The sequence below is a fragment of the Trichomycterus rosablanca genome, chromosome 11 (genome assembly GCF_030014385.1).
Source record: "Trichomycterus rosablanca isolate fTriRos1 chromosome 11, fTriRos1.hap1, whole genome shotgun sequence".
In the NCBI taxonomy this organism is placed as follows: domain Eukaryota; kingdom Metazoa; phylum Chordata; class Actinopteri; order Siluriformes; family Trichomycteridae; genus Trichomycterus; species Trichomycterus rosablanca.
Window position 1 is genome coordinate 27,052,101 of NC_085998.1, and position 22,893 is coordinate 27,074,993.

The 22,893-nt window shown below is 40.2% G+C and overlaps 1 protein-coding gene across 1 annotated transcript in view; it reads right to left on the minus strand.

The window, feature by feature from the left end:
* Nucleotides 1–22,893, minus strand: part of hydin (HYDIN axonemal central pair apparatus protein) — a 262,192-nt gene that overhangs the window by 44,074 nt on the left and 195,225 nt on the right. Inside the window, exons 48-62 of the mRNA XM_063004123.1 lie at nucleotides 19,586–19,768; nucleotides 19,363–19,482; nucleotides 18,719–18,878; nucleotides 18,394–18,566; nucleotides 16,335–16,533; nucleotides 13,077–13,176; nucleotides 12,888–12,987; nucleotides 10,158–10,326; nucleotides 9,831–10,072; nucleotides 9,600–9,699; nucleotides 5,325–5,529; nucleotides 3,304–3,539; nucleotides 3,074–3,225; nucleotides 729–915; nucleotides 119–227 (exon numbers count right to left, since the gene is read on the minus strand). Of these exons, the coding sequence (XP_062860193.1) occupies nucleotides 119–227; nucleotides 729–915; nucleotides 3,074–3,225; nucleotides 3,304–3,539; nucleotides 5,325–5,529; nucleotides 9,600–9,699; nucleotides 9,831–10,072; nucleotides 10,158–10,326; nucleotides 12,888–12,987; nucleotides 13,077–13,176; nucleotides 16,335–16,533; nucleotides 18,394–18,566; nucleotides 18,719–18,878; nucleotides 19,363–19,482; nucleotides 19,586–19,768 (2,435 nt within the window). The remainder of the gene's footprint in view (nucleotides 1–118; nucleotides 228–728; nucleotides 916–3,073; nucleotides 3,226–3,303; nucleotides 3,540–5,324; nucleotides 5,530–9,599; nucleotides 9,700–9,830; nucleotides 10,073–10,157; nucleotides 10,327–12,887; nucleotides 12,988–13,076; nucleotides 13,177–16,334; nucleotides 16,534–18,393; nucleotides 18,567–18,718; nucleotides 18,879–19,362; nucleotides 19,483–19,585; nucleotides 19,769–22,893) is intronic.

Below are 22,893 nucleotides of genomic sequence, written 5' to 3' on the forward strand. Positions count from 1 at the left end.
CATTACTATTTTTATGACTTATTTCTTTTAACAATTTTAACATACTGGTGTTGAACAGATATGAATATTGTGACTTTCTTGAGACCACATTCACATTAAAACCACATTCACTACTAACCTGTTCCAGGCTCATTTGTAATGTGTAATGAGGAGATGTGGCTGCATGCAGTGTCTGGTCCTGCCATCAGTGAAAACACTCCCATCGTATCAAGCAGTTCAATGCTAACCTGTAGAAGTCAGCAGGGCAGATAATATTATGATCAGAATTTGTCATTTAAAGCCTAGTCTCACATGAACAAACCTTTTTTCTTTGACAAGATTATAGTCTGGAGAATCTGGTGAAATATTTTGGATTAAGGGTGGTTGAGAACACACCCATTTTAAATCTTCTAAATCTATTACACTCCAAGAGGATGGAGCACAAATTAACAGTGACCAGTTAAGTGGGCTGCATCCTCAAATTGAACAAAACTGTACTAAATAGATTGCCTAATTTGTGAAATGTGGATGGTTTAGTTACACACTATGTAGCAGACAAGGTGCAGATGTTAAACATGGACAGATTTTTAAATAAATGAGTAAATACATTTCAGGGCAGGACTTCCTCTAGTCATCAAATCTTGTCTGAGATTGCATTTGGTCCAATGAGAAGATCAGGGCTTTTATAAATATATCAGATCTTTATAAATATATAGTTCATTATTGATTATTTTAATCATTTGTCTTACCTGTGCAGATACATTGCTAACATTTTCGATGACCAGAGGTAGGGTTTGTCTTCTTCCTACCAGCAGCTGTTTAAACTGTAGTACTGCTTGTCCCCGGTTGGTCCTCTGTACTGGTTTCAGAACAGTGATACAGGGCATGTTGCCCTCTCCCATTAAATCAAACGCCAGCAATTTGCTTTTACCTAGGCTAATAAAAAAAGATAACAGAGGTAAACAATACAAATTATTGTTGCTGATTTGCTTTACTTTTATGTAATAAAGGACACTTTCTTGATCCATGCAATCACTACTGTATTATTGAATTAATCTTTTTTTTTGTTTGGTAACTGCATTATGGCCATGGAGGGTATAAAGCTCTGACAACACTGGATGCAACTCTGGAGATTAGTACCATAAATCTAAATCCAGCATTCACTCATACCAGGGAACAATTAGGTATGGCCAGTTCACCTACTGGAATACATCCAGGTTTGATACACCTGTAGTTGTTCCACAATAAAGCTGCTCTGCACTGGTACAAGAAACAGGAACAATATTTTAGCAGTACTGGTTTCTCTGCACTGGTTAAATTTAAGGTTTTACTATTTTTTACAACTTTTAATAGTGTAGCACCAATTATATACAGTATATACAACCCCAAATCAGAAAAAGTTGGGACAGTATGGAAAATGCCAAAAAAAAATTATTTGATTGCAGACAGTGTAAACCTGAGATATTTCATGTTTTATCTGCTCAACTTCATTTAATTTGTTAATAGACATCCATTACTGCATTTCAGGCCTGCAACATATTCCAAACAAAGTTGAGACGGGGGCAATTTAGGGCTAGTAATGAGGTAAAAAATCAGCGGTGATTTTCCACCAGCCGTGTGCCAGGCTGTTGATTTACTGATGGCAGGGATAATAAAGGATCGTTTATTTGTTTACAGCAGCAGTATGTGAGTGTCTCACGTGTGCTCTGGACCAAAGAGGAAAAGGACCATCCAGACTGATCAGCAACTTATCAGCAACAAGTTCAAAAGCCAGGGTCTGTCATGGTATGGGGCTGTGCCAGTGCCTTTGGCAAAGGTCATTAACACTTCTGTGATAGCAGCATTAATGCAGAAAAGTACATTGAGATCTTAGAGCAACATATGCTGCCTTCAAGACGTCATCTTTTCCAGGGACGTCCATGCATTTTTCAACAAGACAATGCAAAACCACATGCTGCACACATTACAAAGGCATGTCTGTGGAACAAGAGGGTACGGGTACTGGACTGGCCTGCCTGCAGTCCTGATCTGTCCCCAATAGAGAATGTGTGGAGAATCTTGAAATGTAAAATGGGACAACGACGACCCCGTACTGTTGCACATCTTAAGACGTATTTGCAGGAAGAATGGGACAAAATAAAAGCTGAAACACTGAATCACTTGGTATCCTCGGTGCCAAAACGTCTTTTAAGTGTGGTGAAAAGGAATGGCAACATTACAAAGTGGTAAATGATTTACTGTCCCAACTTATTTTGGAATGTGTCGCAGGCCTGAAATGCAGGAATGGATGTTTATTAATAAATGAAATGAAGTCAACCAGACAAAACATGAAATATCTCAGATTCATCCTGTCCGCATCAAATAAAAGTCAAAGTAAATGTAAGAAGCACTGTGTTTTTTTTTATTATTTGCATTTTCCATACTGTCCCAGCTTTTTCTGATTTGGGGTTGTAAAGTGGAATACAATAGTTCAGTGTTTTGTGAAACCAGTAGTTTCTCTCCACCATGTTTGTGCTTTTAACTTTTGACTACGTCATAAACAATTATCCTCATTAGCGGCACTTTAAAAAGATCAGCTGCAAACTGGGTCAAAGTCCAATCAAGCAAAAAAATTTGAGCTGTAAAAACTGAGCATCAGAGCTGCTTGGTGTGCGACTCTCAAAGTAGCGCAGTGGCAAAATAAGGGACATGGCCTGACTCCACTGGAGACCGTGGTAAGGCCCGCAAATGCCCACTAACAGGCACAATTGGCCAAACCCAAAAGAGGAATGTCTGCTGGCTGAGCAAGGCACAAACACAAGTGGTGGATGTTTCACAGAATAGCATAATGTGACACTCCACATGCTATATGGCTCTCTATGGCAATTCTCTAGTCGCCTGCATGTTGGAGGGGGCAATTGAAATGGGAAATGATCACATCCTCATGTTTTTATGTTCAGGGAAGGTACAAATTAAGGTTCTAGATGAAAGTTCAGTGGGTCTCCATTATCTGTATCATTGCACATAGACATGTTCATTTCTGACAACCAACTAACTAGTAGTAGTCATTTGGATACAAACAATGTGTATAGAAATACAGTATTTACATGCTTACCTGCTCACCCCCTCTAGACATGCCTCAAACACTCCATGATAAGTCTGCATGGTGTGGGGAGTGAAGGTGATTGTAGCAACAGCATGTGAGTGACTGGGAATACTCATCCGAGTTGGAGTCAGTTCAAACACCTCAGAGCTATGTACAGATGTCTGAAATAGTCGGACAACTTTAATTAATTGAACACTCCATATTGGTTATACCAACAATGACAAGACGCACAAACACACCTTGGAGGTCACAGCTTTGACCTGTAAGCTCAGTTCGCAGGGAACTTTGCCAGGATTGGTAAGGCGGAAGCAAGCTTTGGCTGAGCGGCCCACCAGCCCGTTGTTAAACACAAACTTGTTCTCATCCTCAATGTAGATGCCCGTAGCCTCCCGGTACTGTTTACAGTGTAGCATGCTACTGTTCTTACACAGTCTGTGCTCCTCAAAGATGGAAGCAATGTCATTAGAGGTTATTCCTGCACAGACAAAAGAACCACAAAGAATGCAAAAATAAATAATAAATAAATAATTAATTTCTGTATAATTATTTATATTTTTAGCATTTAGCAGAAGCTTCTATCCAAAGTGACTTACAGTTGTGACAGTATATACAATCTAAGCAACTGAGGGTTAAGGGCCCAACAGTGGCAACCTAGCAGTGGTGGGGCTTGAATCGGCAACCTTCTGATTACTTATCCAGTACCTTAACCACTAGGCTACAGCTTCCCTCTAGGCTTCACAGCTGCACTATATGGCCATCAAAAGTGGACATCTGATCTTGGCTTGATGGACATCTTATTCCAAACCAACTTGTTGTTGTTTATGCCTGGCTCAAAATCGACATTCTAATTAATCCCAAAGGTGTTTGAGTGGATGCCAGGGTTCTGTGCAGGCCACTGGTGTTCTTCCACATTAAATCAGTCGAAGCATGTATTTATGGAGGGTGGCACGGTGGCCTGGTAGGTAGCGCTGTCCCAGGTCCTTTCTGTGTGAATTTTGCATGTCCTCCCAGTGTCTGGGTGGGTTTCCTCTGGGAGTTCCAAAGACATGAAATCAGGTCAATTGGAGACACTAAAATTGCCCTCAGGTGTGAATGTGTGGGTGAAGGTGTGTGTCTTTGCCCTGTGATGAATTGGCAACCTTTCTGGGGTGTTTCCTACCTTCTGCTCAGTGTATTTTACCCACTGTGACCCTGAGTAGAATAAAGTGGTGGTAAAACAGACAATGAATGAATAAATGTATTCATGGACCTCACATTGTGCACAGAACTACAGTCATGGAACAATGTCATAAATCAGGTAAACTTTCTATACAGTCGAACAGCAGTACAGAAATATAGAGTGATCAGCCATAACAATAAAACCACCTCCTTGTTTCTACACTCACTGTCCATTTTATCAGCTCCACTTACCATATATGAGCACTTTGTAGTGCTACAATTACTGACTGTAGTCCATCCATACATTTTTAGCCTGCTTTCACCTTGTTCTTCAGTGTTCAGGACCCCCAAAGGACCAGCACAGAGCAGGTATTATTTAGGTGGTGGATCATTCTCAGCACTGCAGTGACAATGACATGGTGGTAGTGTGTTAGTGTATGTTGTGCTGGTATGAGTGAATCAGAGTTTTTAAATACCGTGTCCACTCACTGTACACTCCTAGTTGGTCCACCTTGTAGATGTAAAGTCAGAGACGATCACTCATCTATTGCTGCTGTTTAAATTGATCATCTTCTAGACCTTCATCAGTGGTCACAGGATGCTGCCCACAGGGCACTGTTGGCTGAATATTTTTGGTTGGTGGACAATTCTCAGTCCAGCAGTGACAATGAGGTGTTTTAAAACTCCAGCAGCGCTGCTGTGTCTTATCCACTTATACCAGCACAACACACACTAACACACCACCACCATGTCAGTGTCACTGCAGTGCTGAGAATGATCCACCACCCAAATAATACCTGCTCTGTAGTGGTCCTGTGGGGATCCTGACCATTGAAGAACAGCATGAAATAGGGCTAACAAAGCATGCAGAGAAACAGATGGACTACAGTCAGTAATTGTAGAACTACAAAGTGCTTCTATATGGTAAGTGGAGCTGATAAAATGGACAGTGAGTGTAGAAACAAGGAGGTGGTTTTAATGTTATGGTTGATCAGTGTAATGTAAATAAAATGAATTGTGCTGAATCTAAAAAAAAAAAAAAAATTAATTAGGATAAATATATTATAGCCAGTATGTGAAATTTTTCTATTTGCTTACAGACCTGGCATGCAGACTTCTGCTACCAGCTTGTAGGGAATCCCTCCTGGACTGTCACAAGGGTCTCGATCAGCAATGTCCACTGCCAGGCATTCATCCCAGTGTCCTTCCTGCTCTGCCACACAGTCCACAGTTACCACCTGCTGGGTGTTTGGGGGAATGATGCCAGAGCATGGAAACAAGGAGAACACCCCCACAGTCAAACGTGGCTGTTGGAAAAATAAATAAAAAGCCAAATACTTTTAAGATCATACTTGCATTTAAGATAAATACGTTACTATTCAGAGTGTATTTGATAACAGGTAAAACTGTGTGATTAGTTCACGTAAAATATTTTCACATTACCTATCATTACCTATCGCTTTTTAACAAATGTGTTCACGAAAGGTGCCTCATGTCAGCAATTTAAGATGAAAAAGATGCTAAATTAATAATTTAAATAAACTAATATAAATAGTTTATCTGTTCTAATTTTCTGTAGCACAGGTCCAAGTTAATACCTTAATTGCTGTTATAAAGGTCATATACTCAGCAGGTAGAGGCCAAAAGTCTAAGACAACTATTACAATACTTTTGTTTTGCTGCTGTTTTTTATTTTAAATAATTAATTCCAGATAATAAGATAAGTAAGAAGTTAAATGTTTAAAAAGTAAACATAAATTTAAGAATTAATAAGTATTTAGTCTGGACTTAATTATCCTATGTATGCAATTGCAGCAATTTATTACATTGTTTATTTTTTTAGAATTTTAACATCATGATTTACACACTTTGGTTACATTAATGACAGAAATGGTAGTCACCTGCTACACAAGGTTCATCAGCTTACAAGTTGTCACTTGCATGACTTTGGGCTATGGGAGGAAACCGGAGCACCCGGAGTAAACCCACGCAGGCACGGGAAGAACATGCAAACTCCACACAGAAAGGACCCGGACCACCCCACCTGGGGGTCGAACCCAGGACCTTCTTCCCGTGAGGCGACAGTGCTACCCACTGAGTCTCTAATGAGTAAATTAAATGAACCTATTCAAAGTCGCCTGATTTAAGGCATGTGCTACAATTAAAAAAATAAGTCAATTTCAATAATATGCTTTTTAATTTGCTTTTCAGTAGAGCATATTTCAAAAGAATTTTAACATGTCAGTAATTTTCGAAGATTTTCCTTTTTTTAAAATCCCGGTCAGGGTTGCAGTGAGTCTGGTTCCACTGGGAAACACTGGGTGCAAGAATACCCTGAAGAGAAGCCAATTCATTGCAGGACTTCAGCCAGCCCCCTGACCCCCTCCCTCACCCCTACATACCTCAAACAAAACCAGTCATACCTGTGTAGATGCCTGGCCGGCAGATAACATTGCCTAGATTCGAACCTGAATCTAACTGCTGTTCACTCAAATTATACTAATGAAAACTATCAGCTTTAAACAAACATACATTGTATTATATAAGAAATAATCAGAAGTAACATTACTAGTGTTCTCAGACATTTAGACCCCACTGTACCCCTATATGCTACCCCTAAGTGTATCCAAAAGGCTTTATTTTATTTATTTATTTAATTATGTGTTAATGAATTTAACTACACATACTTATACAATTTCTTTCAGTCAGCTTTAAGACTACAGTTCGTTTGAGCTAAAACTAGCATTTTATGAGCCAATAAGCCAAAGCAATAAAAATTTGTTTAAGGTAAGTTGGTTGTCATTTACTTAAAGCCTGCCAAGAGCTGCCGGTGTGACAAATCCCTTGGGTTTGGAGAGAAGCAGCATGGATGATTCTTCCCCTTTTTAAAGACCAGCCCATAGAGAAAAATAAGAATGTTCCATCTGGTCTCTTTTCGTTTAGTATCTCTGGCATAGATCAAAACAGAACCTCTCATTTACTATATTGCAGCAAAGAGGATGTGAGTGCATTATCCAACATTTAATTATTTTCACTACAATGCTCTGATTTATTAAGACAATTAACTATCATTTTTGTGCCTGGATGTGAGAAAAAGAAGTACAAACTATAATTTCTCAAAACACAACATATATTTTTCACTTCTGTTTGTGTGTTTTACTATTTAAAGGCATGGACTTAGCAACAACAGTGCACCAATTTCTGGTAAAAAATCTGAAAAATCGGTCTCAGCCAGACAACCTCAATGCCTATTATATATTGTAGTGGGCGGCATGGTGGCACAGTGGGTAGTGCTGTTGCCTCACAGCAAGAAGGGCCTAGAAACAAATCCCCAGCTGGGCGACCAGGGTCCCTTCTGTGTGGATTTTGTGTAATTTTCCTGTGTGCACGTCCAGCTTCCCACAAGTCCAAAGACATGCAGTCTGGTCAATTGGAGTTACTAAAATAGCCCTAAGTATGAGTGATTGTGTGTTTGTCTGTGTGTGTGTGTGTGTGTGTGTGTGTGTGTGTGCACTGTGAACAAAGTGATAAATGCAGGAGTGATAATACCTCTAAAACGAGTGTTTTATATGAATTTGTTTTTACAGCTGTATTCTGGTCAGGGTTACAAGTGCCACCTGAAAATTACGGTCATAAAAGCAGGAATACAGAGGGCACCAATTATTCACAAGGCAACACTAACACCTTGGGAAAATTTAGACTTCAGCATTTGTTCAAACACAGAAACCCAGGACTGCTGCGTACAAATGGTTTTGTTAAAAACTGGGTTGGAATTCATTTACAACTCCAAATCAGAAAAAGTTGGGACAGCATGGAAAATGCAAATAAAAAAAACACAGAGTTTCTTACATTTACTTTGACTTTTATTTGACAACAGACAGGATGAACCTGATATATTTCATGTTTTATCTGCTTAACTTCATTTCATTTATTTATAAACATCCATTCCTGCATTTCAGGCCTGCAACACATTCTAAAAAAAGTTGGGACAGTAAAGCATTTACCACTTTGTAATGTTGCCATTCCTTTTCACCACACTTAAAAGACGTTTGGCACCGAGGATACCAAGTGATTTAATTTTGTCCCATTCTACCTGCAAACACGTCTTAAGATGTGCAACAGTACGGGGTCGTCGTTGTCGCATTTTTCATTTCAAAATTCTCCACACATTCTCTATTGGGGACAGGTCAGGACTGCAGGCAGGCCAGTCCAGTACCCGTACCCTCTTGTTCCACAGCCATGCCTTTGTAATGTGTGCAGCATGTGGTTTTGCATTGTCTTGTTGAAAACTGCATGGACGTCCCTGGAAAAGATGACGTCTTGAAGGCAGCATGTGTTGCTCTAAGATCTCAATGTACTTTTCTGCATTAATGCTGCCATCACAGAAGTGTAAATGACCTTTGCCAAGGGCACTGACACAGCCCCGTACCATGACAGACCCTGGCTTTTGGACTTGTTGCTGATAACAGTCTGGATGGTTCTTTTCGTTTTTGGTCCAGAGCACACGGCGTCCATTTTTCCAAAAAAAGACCTGGAACGCTGATTCATCTGACTTCAATACGCGTTTCCACTGTGTGATGGTCCATCCCAGATGCATCTGAGCCCAGAAAAGTCGACACCACTTCTGGACATGATTAACATAAGGCTTCTTTTCTGCACAGTAAAGTTTTAAGTGGCATTTGTGCATGTTACTCTGTATTGTAGTGCTTGACAAAGGTTTGATAAAGTAATCCCTCACCCATGTGGTTATATCAGCTATTGTTGAGTGGCGGTTCTTGATGCAGTGCTGTCTGAGGGATCGAAGAGCACGGGCGTTCAGCTTAAAATTGTGCCTTTGGCCTTTATGCACTGAAATTCCTCCCGATTCCTTGAATGGTTTAATGATATTATGCACTGTAGAGGGAGAAATATGCAAATCCCTTCCAATCTTTCTTTGAGGTTCATTGTTTTTAAATATTTCAATCATTTTCTCACACATTTGTTGATATCCTAGAGGTCCTCTGACCATCTTTGCTCATTGCTTTCCATGGTTACTTTCCAAATCATGATTACAATCACCTGTTGACATCACCTGTTTGGAATCACATCATTATTACCTCATTACTAGCCCTAAATTGCCCCTGTCCTAACTTTTTTTGGAATGTGTTGCAGGCCTGAAATGCAGGAATGGATGTATATTAACAAATGAAATGAAGTTGAGCAGACAAAACATGAAATATCTTTGGTTCAAACAGTCTGCAATCAAATAAAAGTCAAAATAAATGTAAGGAACACTGTGTTTTAATTTTATTAGCATTTTCCATACTGTTTCAACATTTTCTGATTTGGGGTTGTAGAACACAAAAGTTAACCTTTAGACATAAAGGCCATTCTATACCTGTGTGGGTGTGGTAGCGTCTTTTTGGATAGAATCAGATCGTCTTAGTTTGGGGGCAGTTAACAATTTTCCAGAATTACTTGACGGCCTCTTTCCTGTTCTATAAAAGACAAAAAAATGAAAGGTAAGTAAAATAATTTTGAAAGTGGCTTCAACGTAAAAGATTTATAAACATAACATAAAAGAGAATTGGGACTTGATATATAGTAAGATGTTTCAGTGCATGTATACCCTCTCTTCTGCGTATGAACTGGGAGATCTTTATGTATTCTGGAGATGGTGAAATGGATATCTAAGTCACCCCTGTTCTCCACGGTAAGTGTCTGCGTCTTGCGACAGCCGTAGATGAGTGCACCAAAGTTAATGCCACTTGGAGGGCAGATGCTGTACTTGGAGTAGGACGACTGCACAGACACCTTGATTGGTATAGTGGCAATGGTTTCTCCACCCTCTTCACTGTTTGGCTCATTAACCTGTAGCAAACATTAGCAAAAATTACCCTAAAGTAACTGGACAAATGTTATTTAGTATTTAGTGTGAAGGGACTTTTATTCTGACCTGACAGTGTAGGACTGGCTGTTCTTTTATAGACACTTCCTTGTTGTGGTGAAAGACAAACTGTACAGCAGTGGGTCGGTCAGTAGGTTGAAGTGTGCCTTTCTGGGGTGTTACAGTGAGGATGGAATTCAGATTGGGCATTTTAGGCTCAGTGGGCTTCAGGATAAACCTAAGACATTGGACAGTTTTAAAGTAGTTTTATTAAAATACATCCATACAACTGTATGCACACATACATACACACTATATATGGCCTAAGCATATGGAGCATGTGGAAACTAATTATCGGGTGGAGTGTTGGTGTTTCCACCCCACCTATTACTAACAGGTTTAAAAATGAGTTCTTTAAATTACATTACAGTGGTACTTTGTAACTCAACGTCTTCTAAACTCAAAATCTTTGAAACTCAACACCCTTCGTCGAGAAATTTGTACCCTTAAACTCAACGTTTCCCTTAAACTCAACGTGTTAAAAATTTTTTTTATTTAATTTCAAATTAACAATAAACAGCCACTTTGATGACGTTTTATCGCACCGCTCAAGTGAAGCGCTGAACAAAGTGTGAATATGAGACGAATCTGCATTTGTGTGGAATAACGTCAGACTAGCGCAGGGTGCTGAGAAATGGTGAGAATCAGCTTTTCTGAGACAGTCTAAAATGCTTATTGTTAAAAACAAGCTTAATGTGACTTAATGTATTAAAAGAGCGACATAAAAACACTAAACTTTTCCTAATTATTACTGCTCATAAGTTCTCTCCACTAATGAAATTTCTTGCTCATTGTTGTGTCGCTTCTTATGTCAATGCGCCTCTACTAAACAGAATACGGTATTCCATCATCAAGCATCTCCATGATTAAAAAGCATAAGGAAACAATAAAGAAGTAAAGGTAAAGAACAGGTTTTATTGTATTCTTTATTGAATTTTAACTGTTTTCAATAGTATTTCAGTGTTTTTATATTATACTTGTGTTATTTGTCAGTGTATAAGTGTAAAAAACAACCATGGGACCATGGAACGCATCAACAGGTTTCCCATACATCCTTAATGAGTTTCAAGGTACCATTGTATATAGTTTCAACTTAGTGGCAACATTTTGCAAACAGGGCCTTTTTATTTCACCATGTGTCCATGCATAAAAATGTTTGGTCTGAAAAAACTCCAGTGACATGGACGGACCTGGTCTGACCCCTGGTCTGACCCCTATTGATCAACTTTGGTTGACTGTAAGCTTCAAAAATGACACTGAATGGGAACAAATTTGTACAAGATGTATGCCGAAATGTTGTGCAAAGCCAGAAGAGTGAAGACAGATAGGTATCATCTTCATACTGTACTAATGCCCATGCTTTAGGAATGGAATGCCAACAAAAAGCTTATTACCAGGTAGGTGTCCATGTACTTTTGACCATAAAGTGTGCATATATACCCCTGGTATGAGTGAACTGTCACCCTATTCTGATTTGTACGCACTCTTCAGAAGGTTTTATTTAAGGATGTCCATTTATTTATTTGTCCCTCAGTTCTTACCAGTATTCCTGTCTCTGTGCAGAGAAGCATCACCATGGCTGGATGTTGCCATCACAATGTTTCAGCATAGGGATGATTTTAGCCGGGTGATGTGCAGTAGCTGTTATTAGTCAGACATGGTGCTTGCTGTTCTTCCCATAATTCATTTTTTTGTCTCATCAGATCAGATGTTGCAGAGTCTTTTGCATGCCTTTAGCAAACTCTGATAAACTCTGATATGGACTTTATCCAACAATGGCTTCCTTCTTGCCACCATGCTACAAAGGCCTAGCCTTTGAAGTGCTATAAAGATGTTTGTTCATACAGTTACTCTGAAAGCAGGACTTTCAGAGTAACTGTTGGGTTCTGACCAAGATTCCTTTTGCCTGGATGCCCAATTCAGCCAAATAACTAATTCATGATTTTGTGAAGTTGTACCATTCTCCTTCTATTTTTTTATTATTAAGACGCCTGTGCTCCTGGGAACACTAAATGCCTTATATGTTGTTTTTATCCTTGGCCTGATCTACTCCTTGCCATAATTTGATCGTTGAGACACACAGTCAGTTCCTTTGACTTCATGGCTTGTTTTTTGTCCTGACGATGTAGAGTAGAGGTATGTGCATTTGCAAACAATGTCCAATCAATTTAAATTGCATCATGTGGATGTAGATACGTCTCAAGGATAACTAAAGCAAACAATTTTTTTTTTTTTGCATTTTCTCCCCTTTTTCTCCCCCTTTAGCACGTCCAATTGTCCAATTTGCATCGTGCTTCCTCTCTGTCTATGCCGAACCCTGCCCTGACCGAGGAGATCGACGCTAACCCATATTCCCTCCCACATATGAGCAGCAAGCCGGATGCATTTTTGCCACCCACACATTGATGAGTATTGTGCCACTCAGCCTCGAGCCGGCAAGGCAGAGCTGGATTCGATACGACGTACTCGAAATCCAGCTCTGGTTGCAGCGTGTGCTTTTACCTGAGTGGCTTAACTAAAGCAAACTTGATGCACCTAACCACAATGTGGAATGTCACAGCAAATATAAAGTCTGGATAATTTTGCGAGTCATATCTTTAAGTAAATCTATTTAAAAACAAATCCATAACACAGAAAAGTATGCAAAAGGTCAAGGAATTTTCAATGAAAAAATTCAATGTATTAATAACAGAAAATTAAAAGTTACAGTATATGTCAAGTGGTTGGGTTTGAACATACCTGTATGCCATTTCGTATTTGCCTTTGTTTTTTAGATGAACCGATAACTTCACCTCTTCTGCTACTTTAACAATGCCAAAGTCTAGAACACCATCTGTACCTTAAAGAATAATAAATAAACTGAATTTAGAGCTGTGCACGCTCTAAAAATCACTTTACATGGGTAACTAAATAAAATATTTCAAGTACCTTTGGGTAGGATGATGTCCAGATCAGCATCATAAGCTTCTGCCACAATGTGAATAAGTTCTGTTTGGGCGATGCCAAGAGTGTTCTCGAGGTCTGACACCTGATAAAAACACACACAACAGTATTTAACACTCTTACAGGTCAGACAGGGATTATTCTTTAAAGGATTTGGAACAAATATAAAAAAATTACATAGTGACAGAAAGCCACTGTAACAATGCAGTAGTTTAGTGTTGTTCCTGAACAGCTTTAATTCATTTTTGAATGTTATTCTGCAAGTTCTAAATGATTTAAATGGCTAGACTGTTTGTTTAGATCTAAAATTAGGTGGGTATTTAATTCACAGTCTGCTCTTTAGAACACACCACAAAGGTTTGGTGATGTTCAGTGATAGTAAAGGCAGTTTTAAAGAACTAGATGCATCATATCATTCTTTTAAAATGATTTTATTATAATGACCATATACACTGATCAGCCATAACATTAAAACCACCTCCTTGTTTTTACACTCACTGTCCATTTTATCATCTCCACTTACCATATAGAAGCACTTTGTAGTTCTACAATTACTGACTGTAGTCCATCTGTTTCTCTGCTTTGTTAGCCCCCTTTCATGCTGTTCTTCAATGGTCAGGACCCTCCCAGGACCACCAGAGGGTAAGTATTATTTGGGTGGTGGGTCATTCTAAGGACTGCAGTGACACTGACATGGTGGTGGTGTGTTAGTGTGTGTTGTGCTGGTAAGACACAGCAGCACTGCTGGAGTTTTTGAACACCTCACTGTCACTGTCAAATTATATCTAGCCAACAGCGGCCTGTGGACAGCGTCCTGTGACCACTGATGAAGGTCTATGACCAACTCAAACAGCAGCAACAGATGAGCGATCGTCTCTGTGACTTTACATCTACAAGGTGGACCAACTAGGTGGGAGTGGGCAGTGAGTGGACATGGTATTTAAAAACTCCAGCAGCGCTGCTGTGTCTGATCCACAACACACACTAACACACCACCACCATGTCAGGGTCACTGGAGGGCTGAGAATGATCCACCACATAAATAATACCTACTCTGTGGTGGTCCTGTGCGGGTCCTGACCATTGAAGAACAGGGTAAAAGCAGGTTAAAAAGTATGTAGAGAAACAGATGGACTACAGTCAGTAATTGTAGAACTACAAAGTGCTTCTGTATGGTAAGTGGAGCTGATAAAACGGACATTGAGTGTAGAAACAAGGAGGTGGTTTTAATGTTATGGCTGATCAAATTATGTGTGTGTGTATATATACAGTGTATCACAAAAGTGAGTACACCCCTCACATTTATGCAAATATTTCATTATATCTTTTCATGGGACAACACTATAGACATGAAACTTGGATATAACTTAGATTAGTCAGTGTACAGCTTGTATAGCAGTGTAGATTTACTGTCTTCTGAAAATAACTTAACACACAGCCATTAATGTCCAAATAGCTGGCAACATAAGTGAGTACACCCCACAGTGAACATGTCCAAATTGTGCCCAAATGTGTCGTTGTCCCTCCCTGGTGTCATGTGTCAAGGTCCCAGGTGTAAATGGGGAGCAGGGCTGTTAAATTTGGTGTTTTGGGTACAATTCTCTCATACTGGCCACTGGATATTCAACATGGCACCTCATGGCAAAGAACTCTCTGAGGATGTGAAAAATAGAATTGTTGCTCTCCACAAAGATGGCCTGGGCTATAAGAAGATTGCTAACACCCTGAAACTGAGCTACAGCATGGTGGCCAAGGTCATACAGCGGTTTTCCAGGACAGGTTCCACTCGGAACAGGCTTCGCCAGGGTCGACCAAAGAAGTTGAGTCCACGTGTTCGGCGTCATATCCAGAGGTTGGCTTTAAAAAATAGACACATGAGTGCTGCCAGCATTGCTGCAGAGGTTGAAGACTTGGGAGGTCAGCCTGTCAGTGCTCAGACCATACGCCGCACACTGCATCAACTCGGTCTGCATGGTCGTCATCCCAGAAGGAAGCTGACGCACAAGAAAGCCAGCAAACAGTTTGCTGAAGACAAGCAGTCCAAGAACATGGATTACTGGAATGCCCTGTGGTCTGACGAGACCAAGATAAACTTGTTTGGCTCAGATGGTGTCCAGCATGTATGGCGGCGCCCTGGTGAGAAGTACCAAGACAACTGTATCTTGCCTACAGTCAAGCATGGTGGTGGTAGCATCATGGTCTTGGGCTGCATGAGTGTTGCTGGCACTGGGGAGCTGCGGTTCATTGAGGGAAACATGAATTCCAACATGTACTGTGACATTCTGAAACAGAGCATGATCCCCTCCCTTTGAAAACTGGGCCTCATGGCAGTTTTCCAACAGGATAACGACCCCAAACACAACCTCCAAGATGACAACTGCCTTGCTGAGGAAGCTGAAGGTAAAGGTGATGGACTAAACCCAATTGAGCACCTGTGGCGCATCCTCAAGTGGAAGGTGGAGGAGTTCAAGGTGTCTAACATCCACCAGCTCCGTGATGTCATCATGGAGGAGTGGAAGAGGATTCCAGTAGCAACCTGTGCAGCTCTGGTGAATTCCATGCCCAGGAGGGTTAAGGCAGTGCTGGATAATAATGGTGGTCACACAAAATATTGACACTTTGGGCACAATTTGGACATGTTCACTGTGGGGTGTACTCACTTATGTTGCCAGCCATTTAGATATTAATGGCTGTGTGTTGAGTTATTTTCAGAAGACAGTAAATCTACACTGCTATACAAGTTGTACACTGACTACTCTAAGTTATATCCAAGTTTTATTTCTATAGTGTTGTCCCATGAAAAGATATAATAAAATATTTGCAGAAATGTGAGGGGTGTACTCACTTTTGTGATACACTGTATATGATTTGATGCACCTACTTTTTTTAAACTGTCACATAGGCCGCAGCAGTGGCAAAGAAATCCCAGGACCTTGGGACCCACGTTTCTGTACAGCATTTTACAAGCTGTGCCACCATGCAAACAATTAATAATAATTGTAATGTTGTAATAATTTTATTATTAAGATGCTGCATGTAGCAGTATACTGTAGATCCTCTTAAGCAGCACAGCCTTAAATTTTAACCTTGAGGTGGAGAATGTAAAATTTTTGGCATACACTGCCATGACTTTTTTCCCGTTGGTTCCCCTTAAAACATAACATCATTTCCCAGTTTTTGCTACACATGTAGTCTGAAGTGTGCTAATTCTGTTCGTTTGTCTTAGTACTGCAAGCAGATTACCTCCAGTCTTATGGATTTCTTCAGGTTAACTGCCTTTATTGCTCGGAAGTAAACAAGCAGAGCAAAATCAGAGTGAGGCATGATGACGCCCTGGTGCTGAGAAATGCTGAACTCATCACCCAGCAACTCATGGCCACCTAGCCTCCAGGTCACTGGCAGGGCAGTAGGGTTCCGCAAGCACAGACTGCGTGTATCTCTCCTGAAAGAACAAAGCACAGGTCAAAATCAGACACACAAATGTATCTATTGCTACTAATTAATAAAGCAACATACACTGATCAGTCATAACATTAAAACCACCTCCTTGTTTCTACACTCACTGTCCATTTTATCAGCTCCTCTTACCATACAGAAGCACTTTGTTGTTTTACAATTATTGACTGTAGTCCATCTGTTTCTCTACATATTTTTAGCCTGCTTTCACCCCTCAATGGTCAGGACCCCAACAGGACCACCACAGAGCAGGTATTGGTGTGTGTTGTGCTGGTATTAGTGGATCAGACACAGCAACGCTGCTGGAGTTTTTAAATACCATGTCCACTTACTGTCCACTCTATTAGACACTTCTACCTAGTTGGTCCACCTTGTAGATGTAAAGTCAGAGATGATCGCTCATGCTGCTGTTTGAGTTGGTCATCTTCTAGACCTTCATCAGTGGTCACAGGACGCTGCCCACAGGTCACTATTGGCTGGATATTTATTTGGTTGGTGGACTATTCTCAGTCCAGCATTGACAGTGAGGTGATTAAAAACTCCATCAGCATTGCTGTGTCTTATCCACTCATACCAGCACAACACACACTAACACAGGGGTGTGAGTACCTGTCCAGGGGCGTGGCATCACAAGATTTTTTTTACTTCTAAAACTAAAGCAATTCTTTTTTCACCCACAGGAGACATATTTGATCAGTCTTGCTGACCACGCACAAACGCACGTTTAATGTTATCCAGTTCAGTCTGAAAAACCCCTTAAAAATAGGGCTAACAGTGAAGATAAGTGACAAAAGCAATGACTGCTCTGTTCACAGCGTCGCTATAAGTGAGTCAGGAGTCAATTCATTTGAACCGAATCATAAGTTTCTTTTCTGTTATCTCTCTGTTTTTACTGTTATTAATAAACGGTTTTAAATAAACACCAGCTACTAGAACATTCTGTGTGACTCGCTTACCCTAAAAAGCTCAGGTTTAGTTAAACTGGCTGTTACCACAGAGTGGTAGCCGAGTCAGGGGTGCAGATTCGCGGTCGGCACACGAAGAAGGGTCGGGGGTGCATGTCCAAAAAGGTTGAAAACCCCTGCACTAACACACCACCACCATGTCAGTGTCACTGCAGTGCTGAGAATGATCCACCACCTAAATAATACCTGCTCTGTAGTGGTTCTGGGAGAGTCCTGACCATTGAAGAACAGCATGAAAGGGGGCGAACAAAGCATGAAGAGAAACAGATGGACTACAGTCAGTAATTGTAGAACTACAAAGTGCTTCTATATGGTAAGTGGAGCTGATAAAATGGACAGTGCAGAAACAAGGAGGATGTTTTATTGTTATGGTTGATCAGTGTATTTCTAGATATGAGTAAGAAAGTATATATTACTTAGCGTTTTGTAATCTGGTTATTTAGAAACAGCAGGGGACTTTATACCTCAGCATTAGCGAGTGATGAGTTCTGCATAATGTTATATATCCTGTTACTATTTGCCCCTTTATAATGAGTCACAGGCCCCCTAGTGTACGCTGTATCCTATCTACATCACCAGTGGCTTAGAGGAATCAATATATAGATGTGTACATTTCACAGTGAGCCAAATTGCATACAAATAAAAGTAAATTTTGTACTGTTGCTACTCTACCACCAAGTGGTCATGATTAAAAGACCACACTAAGTGGTATGCAATATTAAAGGTGTAAAAGGCAGTACAATCATGCAAAAAATATGAAAAATTATGTTTTCTATTTAATACAGGTCAATGAGAATTTAGAAATCACTTTCAGTTTCATTATGATTTTCCATACGGCCCCAGCTTTTTTTGAGAGTAATGAGTGATGTGATGGTGCAAACCTAAGAAGTGGAATCTTGTCGAAGTGGAGCAGTTTGCATTCCACTTCTAGCTCTGGCCTGACTCCTCTGCATGAGATGTTGAAGACAGCTGGTTCAGGGTTTTCCTTAATGCAAGCCACCACACTGTCCTCTATAAGGGCTGATGTGGTGGGGTACGCCCATACTCTGAGCTCCTGCATGAACAAATAGGTCTGCATTAGCCTCACCAGAATAATACATGCATTCAAATCTGTACAGGCTAACAATGTTTTATTCATAACTGGTCTCTCTTTAAACATAAAATTTAAACATTTTTAAGTTTTAAGTTTTGTATTAAAAAGCCAACCTTTTTCTCATTGGGTTTAAGGATCATGCTTGGGGGGTCCAGACTGAATGTGGTGCTCTTGGTGTCGTGCTGGAAGAAGAAATGAACCTCAGCCTCCATTGGGGAGTTGTTGTGCATTATTAGTCTCTCTGTGTTTTCAGGGGAATTCTTTTCTTTGTACCTATTTAAAAAGAAAGATCTACTGTGTTATAATGTTAACAGTAAATTAGCATTTAATCATATATAGCATTTTACTTGTTTATATAGCAGACTTCCAAAAGATGATTTAGCTTATTCTTGGACACAAATTAAAATATTGTTCCAATATTACCGTTGATTTAAGAAGCAGCTTTTGATCTTAAGTGCATCACTCATGTTAAGTTTTATATGATTGCTTGTATTTTGTAACTATGAACAACATTTGAATTTGATGCCCACAGCACACTTATAATGGGGCAAAATAAGAGTAAAATCTAATAGAAGACTAGATGTTATACAGAAACATTATCCATATGGCTGACAGGACTCAAAATTGACTTGACAGTACTAACAGGCTGGATGTAAACAGTTTACATACGTGAAACCTATAACTGAAAGATTTTTTGTATGTGAACAGAGCATATTTGTGTATAATGACTGAAACAATCTTATGAATAAATAGGAACCTGTTTTTAGACTTTCCACAGAGCAGGGGGCCAAAGTCATACAAGCCTGAGCTGATGATGTATGTCTTCTGCAATCCATTATCAGGCTGCAAGACCTTCCTGCAGTTGGTAAACACTGTCCTGTAACACACACACACACACACACACACACACACAATCAGATTATCATCATAATACTGGAATATCATAATACTTGTCAATCTGATCTACACGTGAAGCTTACTTGTGGTCTTTGCTGATGGATGGGAAAGCACAGATGCCTCTGCAGGAGAGCTGATAGCAGCGCTTGGTCCCCATCACCTCAAAGCTCAGCGTCTCATTAACCTCAGCAGGCACAGTTGAGTTGAACCAGAGTTTTAGAGTCACCGTTCCATTTGATGGCACGACCCAGCGGAAATGAGTCAGCCTTAATGACAAACCCCACAGAGAGTCCAGAATATCAACCGAATAGAACCAAAAACAGTGAGCTGTATCCACAACACATATTACCAGAAATGAAACTTGGAAAGATTCTTTTCATACTGGCCTTTGGTTTTGTATTAAATATTCAAATTTTTCCAATTTTATTACCAATAATATACTCATGAATGATTAAAAAACACAAGATGGTCCGGTGCTATGCTTCAGCATTTAAATGCCCAGCTCTACGTTTTTTATAACATGTAATATAAATTTACACTGTGTGTACACTGGAGCCTATCCCAGCTTTTCAATGGGCGCATGGCACACAGTAACACCCTGGACGGGGTGCCAGTCCATCGCAGGTCGGCACACATACACACACATACACATCAATTCCCTTATAGGGCAATTCAGTGTCTCCAATTAACTAGACTGCATGTTTTTGGACTGTGGGAGGAAACCGGAGCACCCAGAGGAAACCCACGCAGACACAGGGAGAACATGCAAACTTCACACACAGAGGACCCTGGTCCACCCCACCTGCGGATCTAACCCAGGACCTTCTTGCTGTGAGGCAGCAGTGCTACCCATTTAGACACCGTGCCACCCCCCTTTATAAGTAGTAAATGGTAAATGGTGAGATTGGTGGCATAGTGGCTCAGTGGGTAGCACTGTTGCCTCACAGTAAGTAGGTCCGGGTCCTTTCTGCATGTTCTCCTTCTGTCTGCATGGGTTTCTTCAAGGAGCTCCAGTTTCTTCCCACAGTCCAAAGACATGCAAGTGAGGTTAATTGGACATACTAAATTGCCCTAAGTGTGTGTGTGTGTGTGTGTGTGTGTGTGTGTGTGTGTGTGTGTGTGTGTGAATGTTTTTGCCCTAAGACAGACTGGCAACCTGTTCTGGGAGTTTGCTACCTTTCGCCCAGTGAAATGAATAAATAATTGCTGAGGTTATTAGTGCTAAATGCCTATGACAATATTAGAATTTTAAATATTTGAATTTAAATATTTGAATTTAAATATTTCTAAACAATTCTAATGTATTCATTTAACTATAAGAACCCGTTACCCTGCTCATGCTTGTGGTGGCCCTAAAGCCCACCCCAGAAATTCTGTGTACAATGCTATTATAAAGGCATGTTTATGTGATTATATAGACATGTGTGGATGTCCTCACATCCTATATTAATGTAGGTCTGAATTTGCTGTGATGATCTGTGATAATGCAGCACATTAAAACCATTTATTGTCTGAGGGAACATGCCAAACATCACACAGACATTTATTAAAAGAAGAGATCAAAGCTGGGAAATGTGACTAGCCATGTATAATATTATAGCTTCAATGTGTTACTCTCAAATCAAAATAATGAGAACATAAGAAGTTGAATAAAGGAGGTTAGGTTGAATCTCATGAAAGCGGTAATCTAGTCTTGTACAATGCCAACTGAACCCAAAAGTAATTTCACATTTAAATGGGTAAATACAGGTCCTTCTCAAAAAATTAGCATATTGTGATAAAGTTCATTATTTTCCATAATGTAATGATAAAAATTGAACTTTCATATATTTTAGATTAATTGCACACCAACTGAAATATTTCAGGTCTTTTATTGTTTTAATACTGATGATTTTGGCATACAGCTCATGAAAACCCAAAATTCCTATCTCAAAAAATTAGCATATCATGAAAAGGTTCTCTAAACGAGCTATTAACCTAATCATCTGAATCAACGAATTAACTCTAAACACCTGCAAAAGATTCCTGAGGCTTTTAAAAACTCCCAGCCTGGTTCATTACTCAAAACTGCAATCATGGGTAAGACTGCCGACCTGACTGCTGTCCAGAAGGCCATCATTGACACCCTCAAGCAAGAGGGTAAGACACAGAAAGAAATTTCTGAACGAATAGGCTGTTCCCAGAGTGCTGTATCAAGGCACCTCAGTGGGAAGTCTGTGGGAAGGAAAAAGTGTGGCAGAAAACGCTGCACAACGAGAAGAGGTGACCGGACCCTGAGGAAGATTGTGGAGAAGGGCCGATTCCAGACCTTGGGGGACCTGCGGAAGCAGTGGACTGAGTCTGGAGTAGAAACATCCAGAGCCACCATGCACAGGCGTGTGCAGGAAATGGGCTACAGGTGCCGCATTCCCCAGGTCAAGCCACTTTTGAACCAGAAACAGCGGCAGAAGCGCCTGACCTGGGCTACAGAGAAGCAGCACTGGACTGTTGCTCAGTGGTCCAAAGTACTGTTTTCGGAAATCAAGGTGCCAGAGTCTGGAGGAAGACTGGGGAGAAGGAAATGCCAAAATGCCTGAAGTCCAGTGTCAAGTACCCACAGTCAGTGATGGTCTGGGGTGCCATGTCAGCTGCTGGTGTTGGTCCACTGTGTTTTATCAAGGGCAGGGTCAATGCAGCTAGCTATCAGGAGATTTTGGAGCACTTCATGCTTCCATCTGCTGAAAAGCTTTATGGAGATGAAGATTTCATTTTTCAGCACGACCTGGCACCTGCTCACAGTGCCAAAACCACTGGTGAATGGTTTACTGACCATGGTATTACTGTGCTCAATTGGCCTACCAACTCTCCTGACCTGAACCCCATAGAGAATCTGTGGGATATTGTAAAGAGAAAGTTGAGAGACACAAGACCCAACACTCTGGATGAGCTTAAGGCCGCTATCGAAGCATCCTGGGCCTCCATAACACCTCAGCAGTGCCACAGGCTGATTGCCTCCATGCCACGCCGCATTGAAGCAGTCATTTCTGCAAAAGGATTCCCGACCAAGTATTGAGTGCATAACTGAACATAATTATTTGAAGGTTGACTTTTTTTGTATTAAAAACACTTTTCTTTTATTGAAACACTTTTCTTTTCTTTTTAAAATATGCTAATTTTTTTAGATAGGAATTTTGGGTTTTCATGAGCTGTATGCCAAAATCATCAGTATTAAAACAATAAAAGACCTGAAATATTTCAGTTGGTGTGCAATGAATCTAAAATATATGAAAGTTTAATTTTTATCATTACATTATGGAAAATAATGAACTTTATCACAATATGCTAATTTTTTGAGAAGGACCTGTAGACAGAGATATAAAGTTTTGGAAGGGCCCAGTGGTCTCTGACCTGA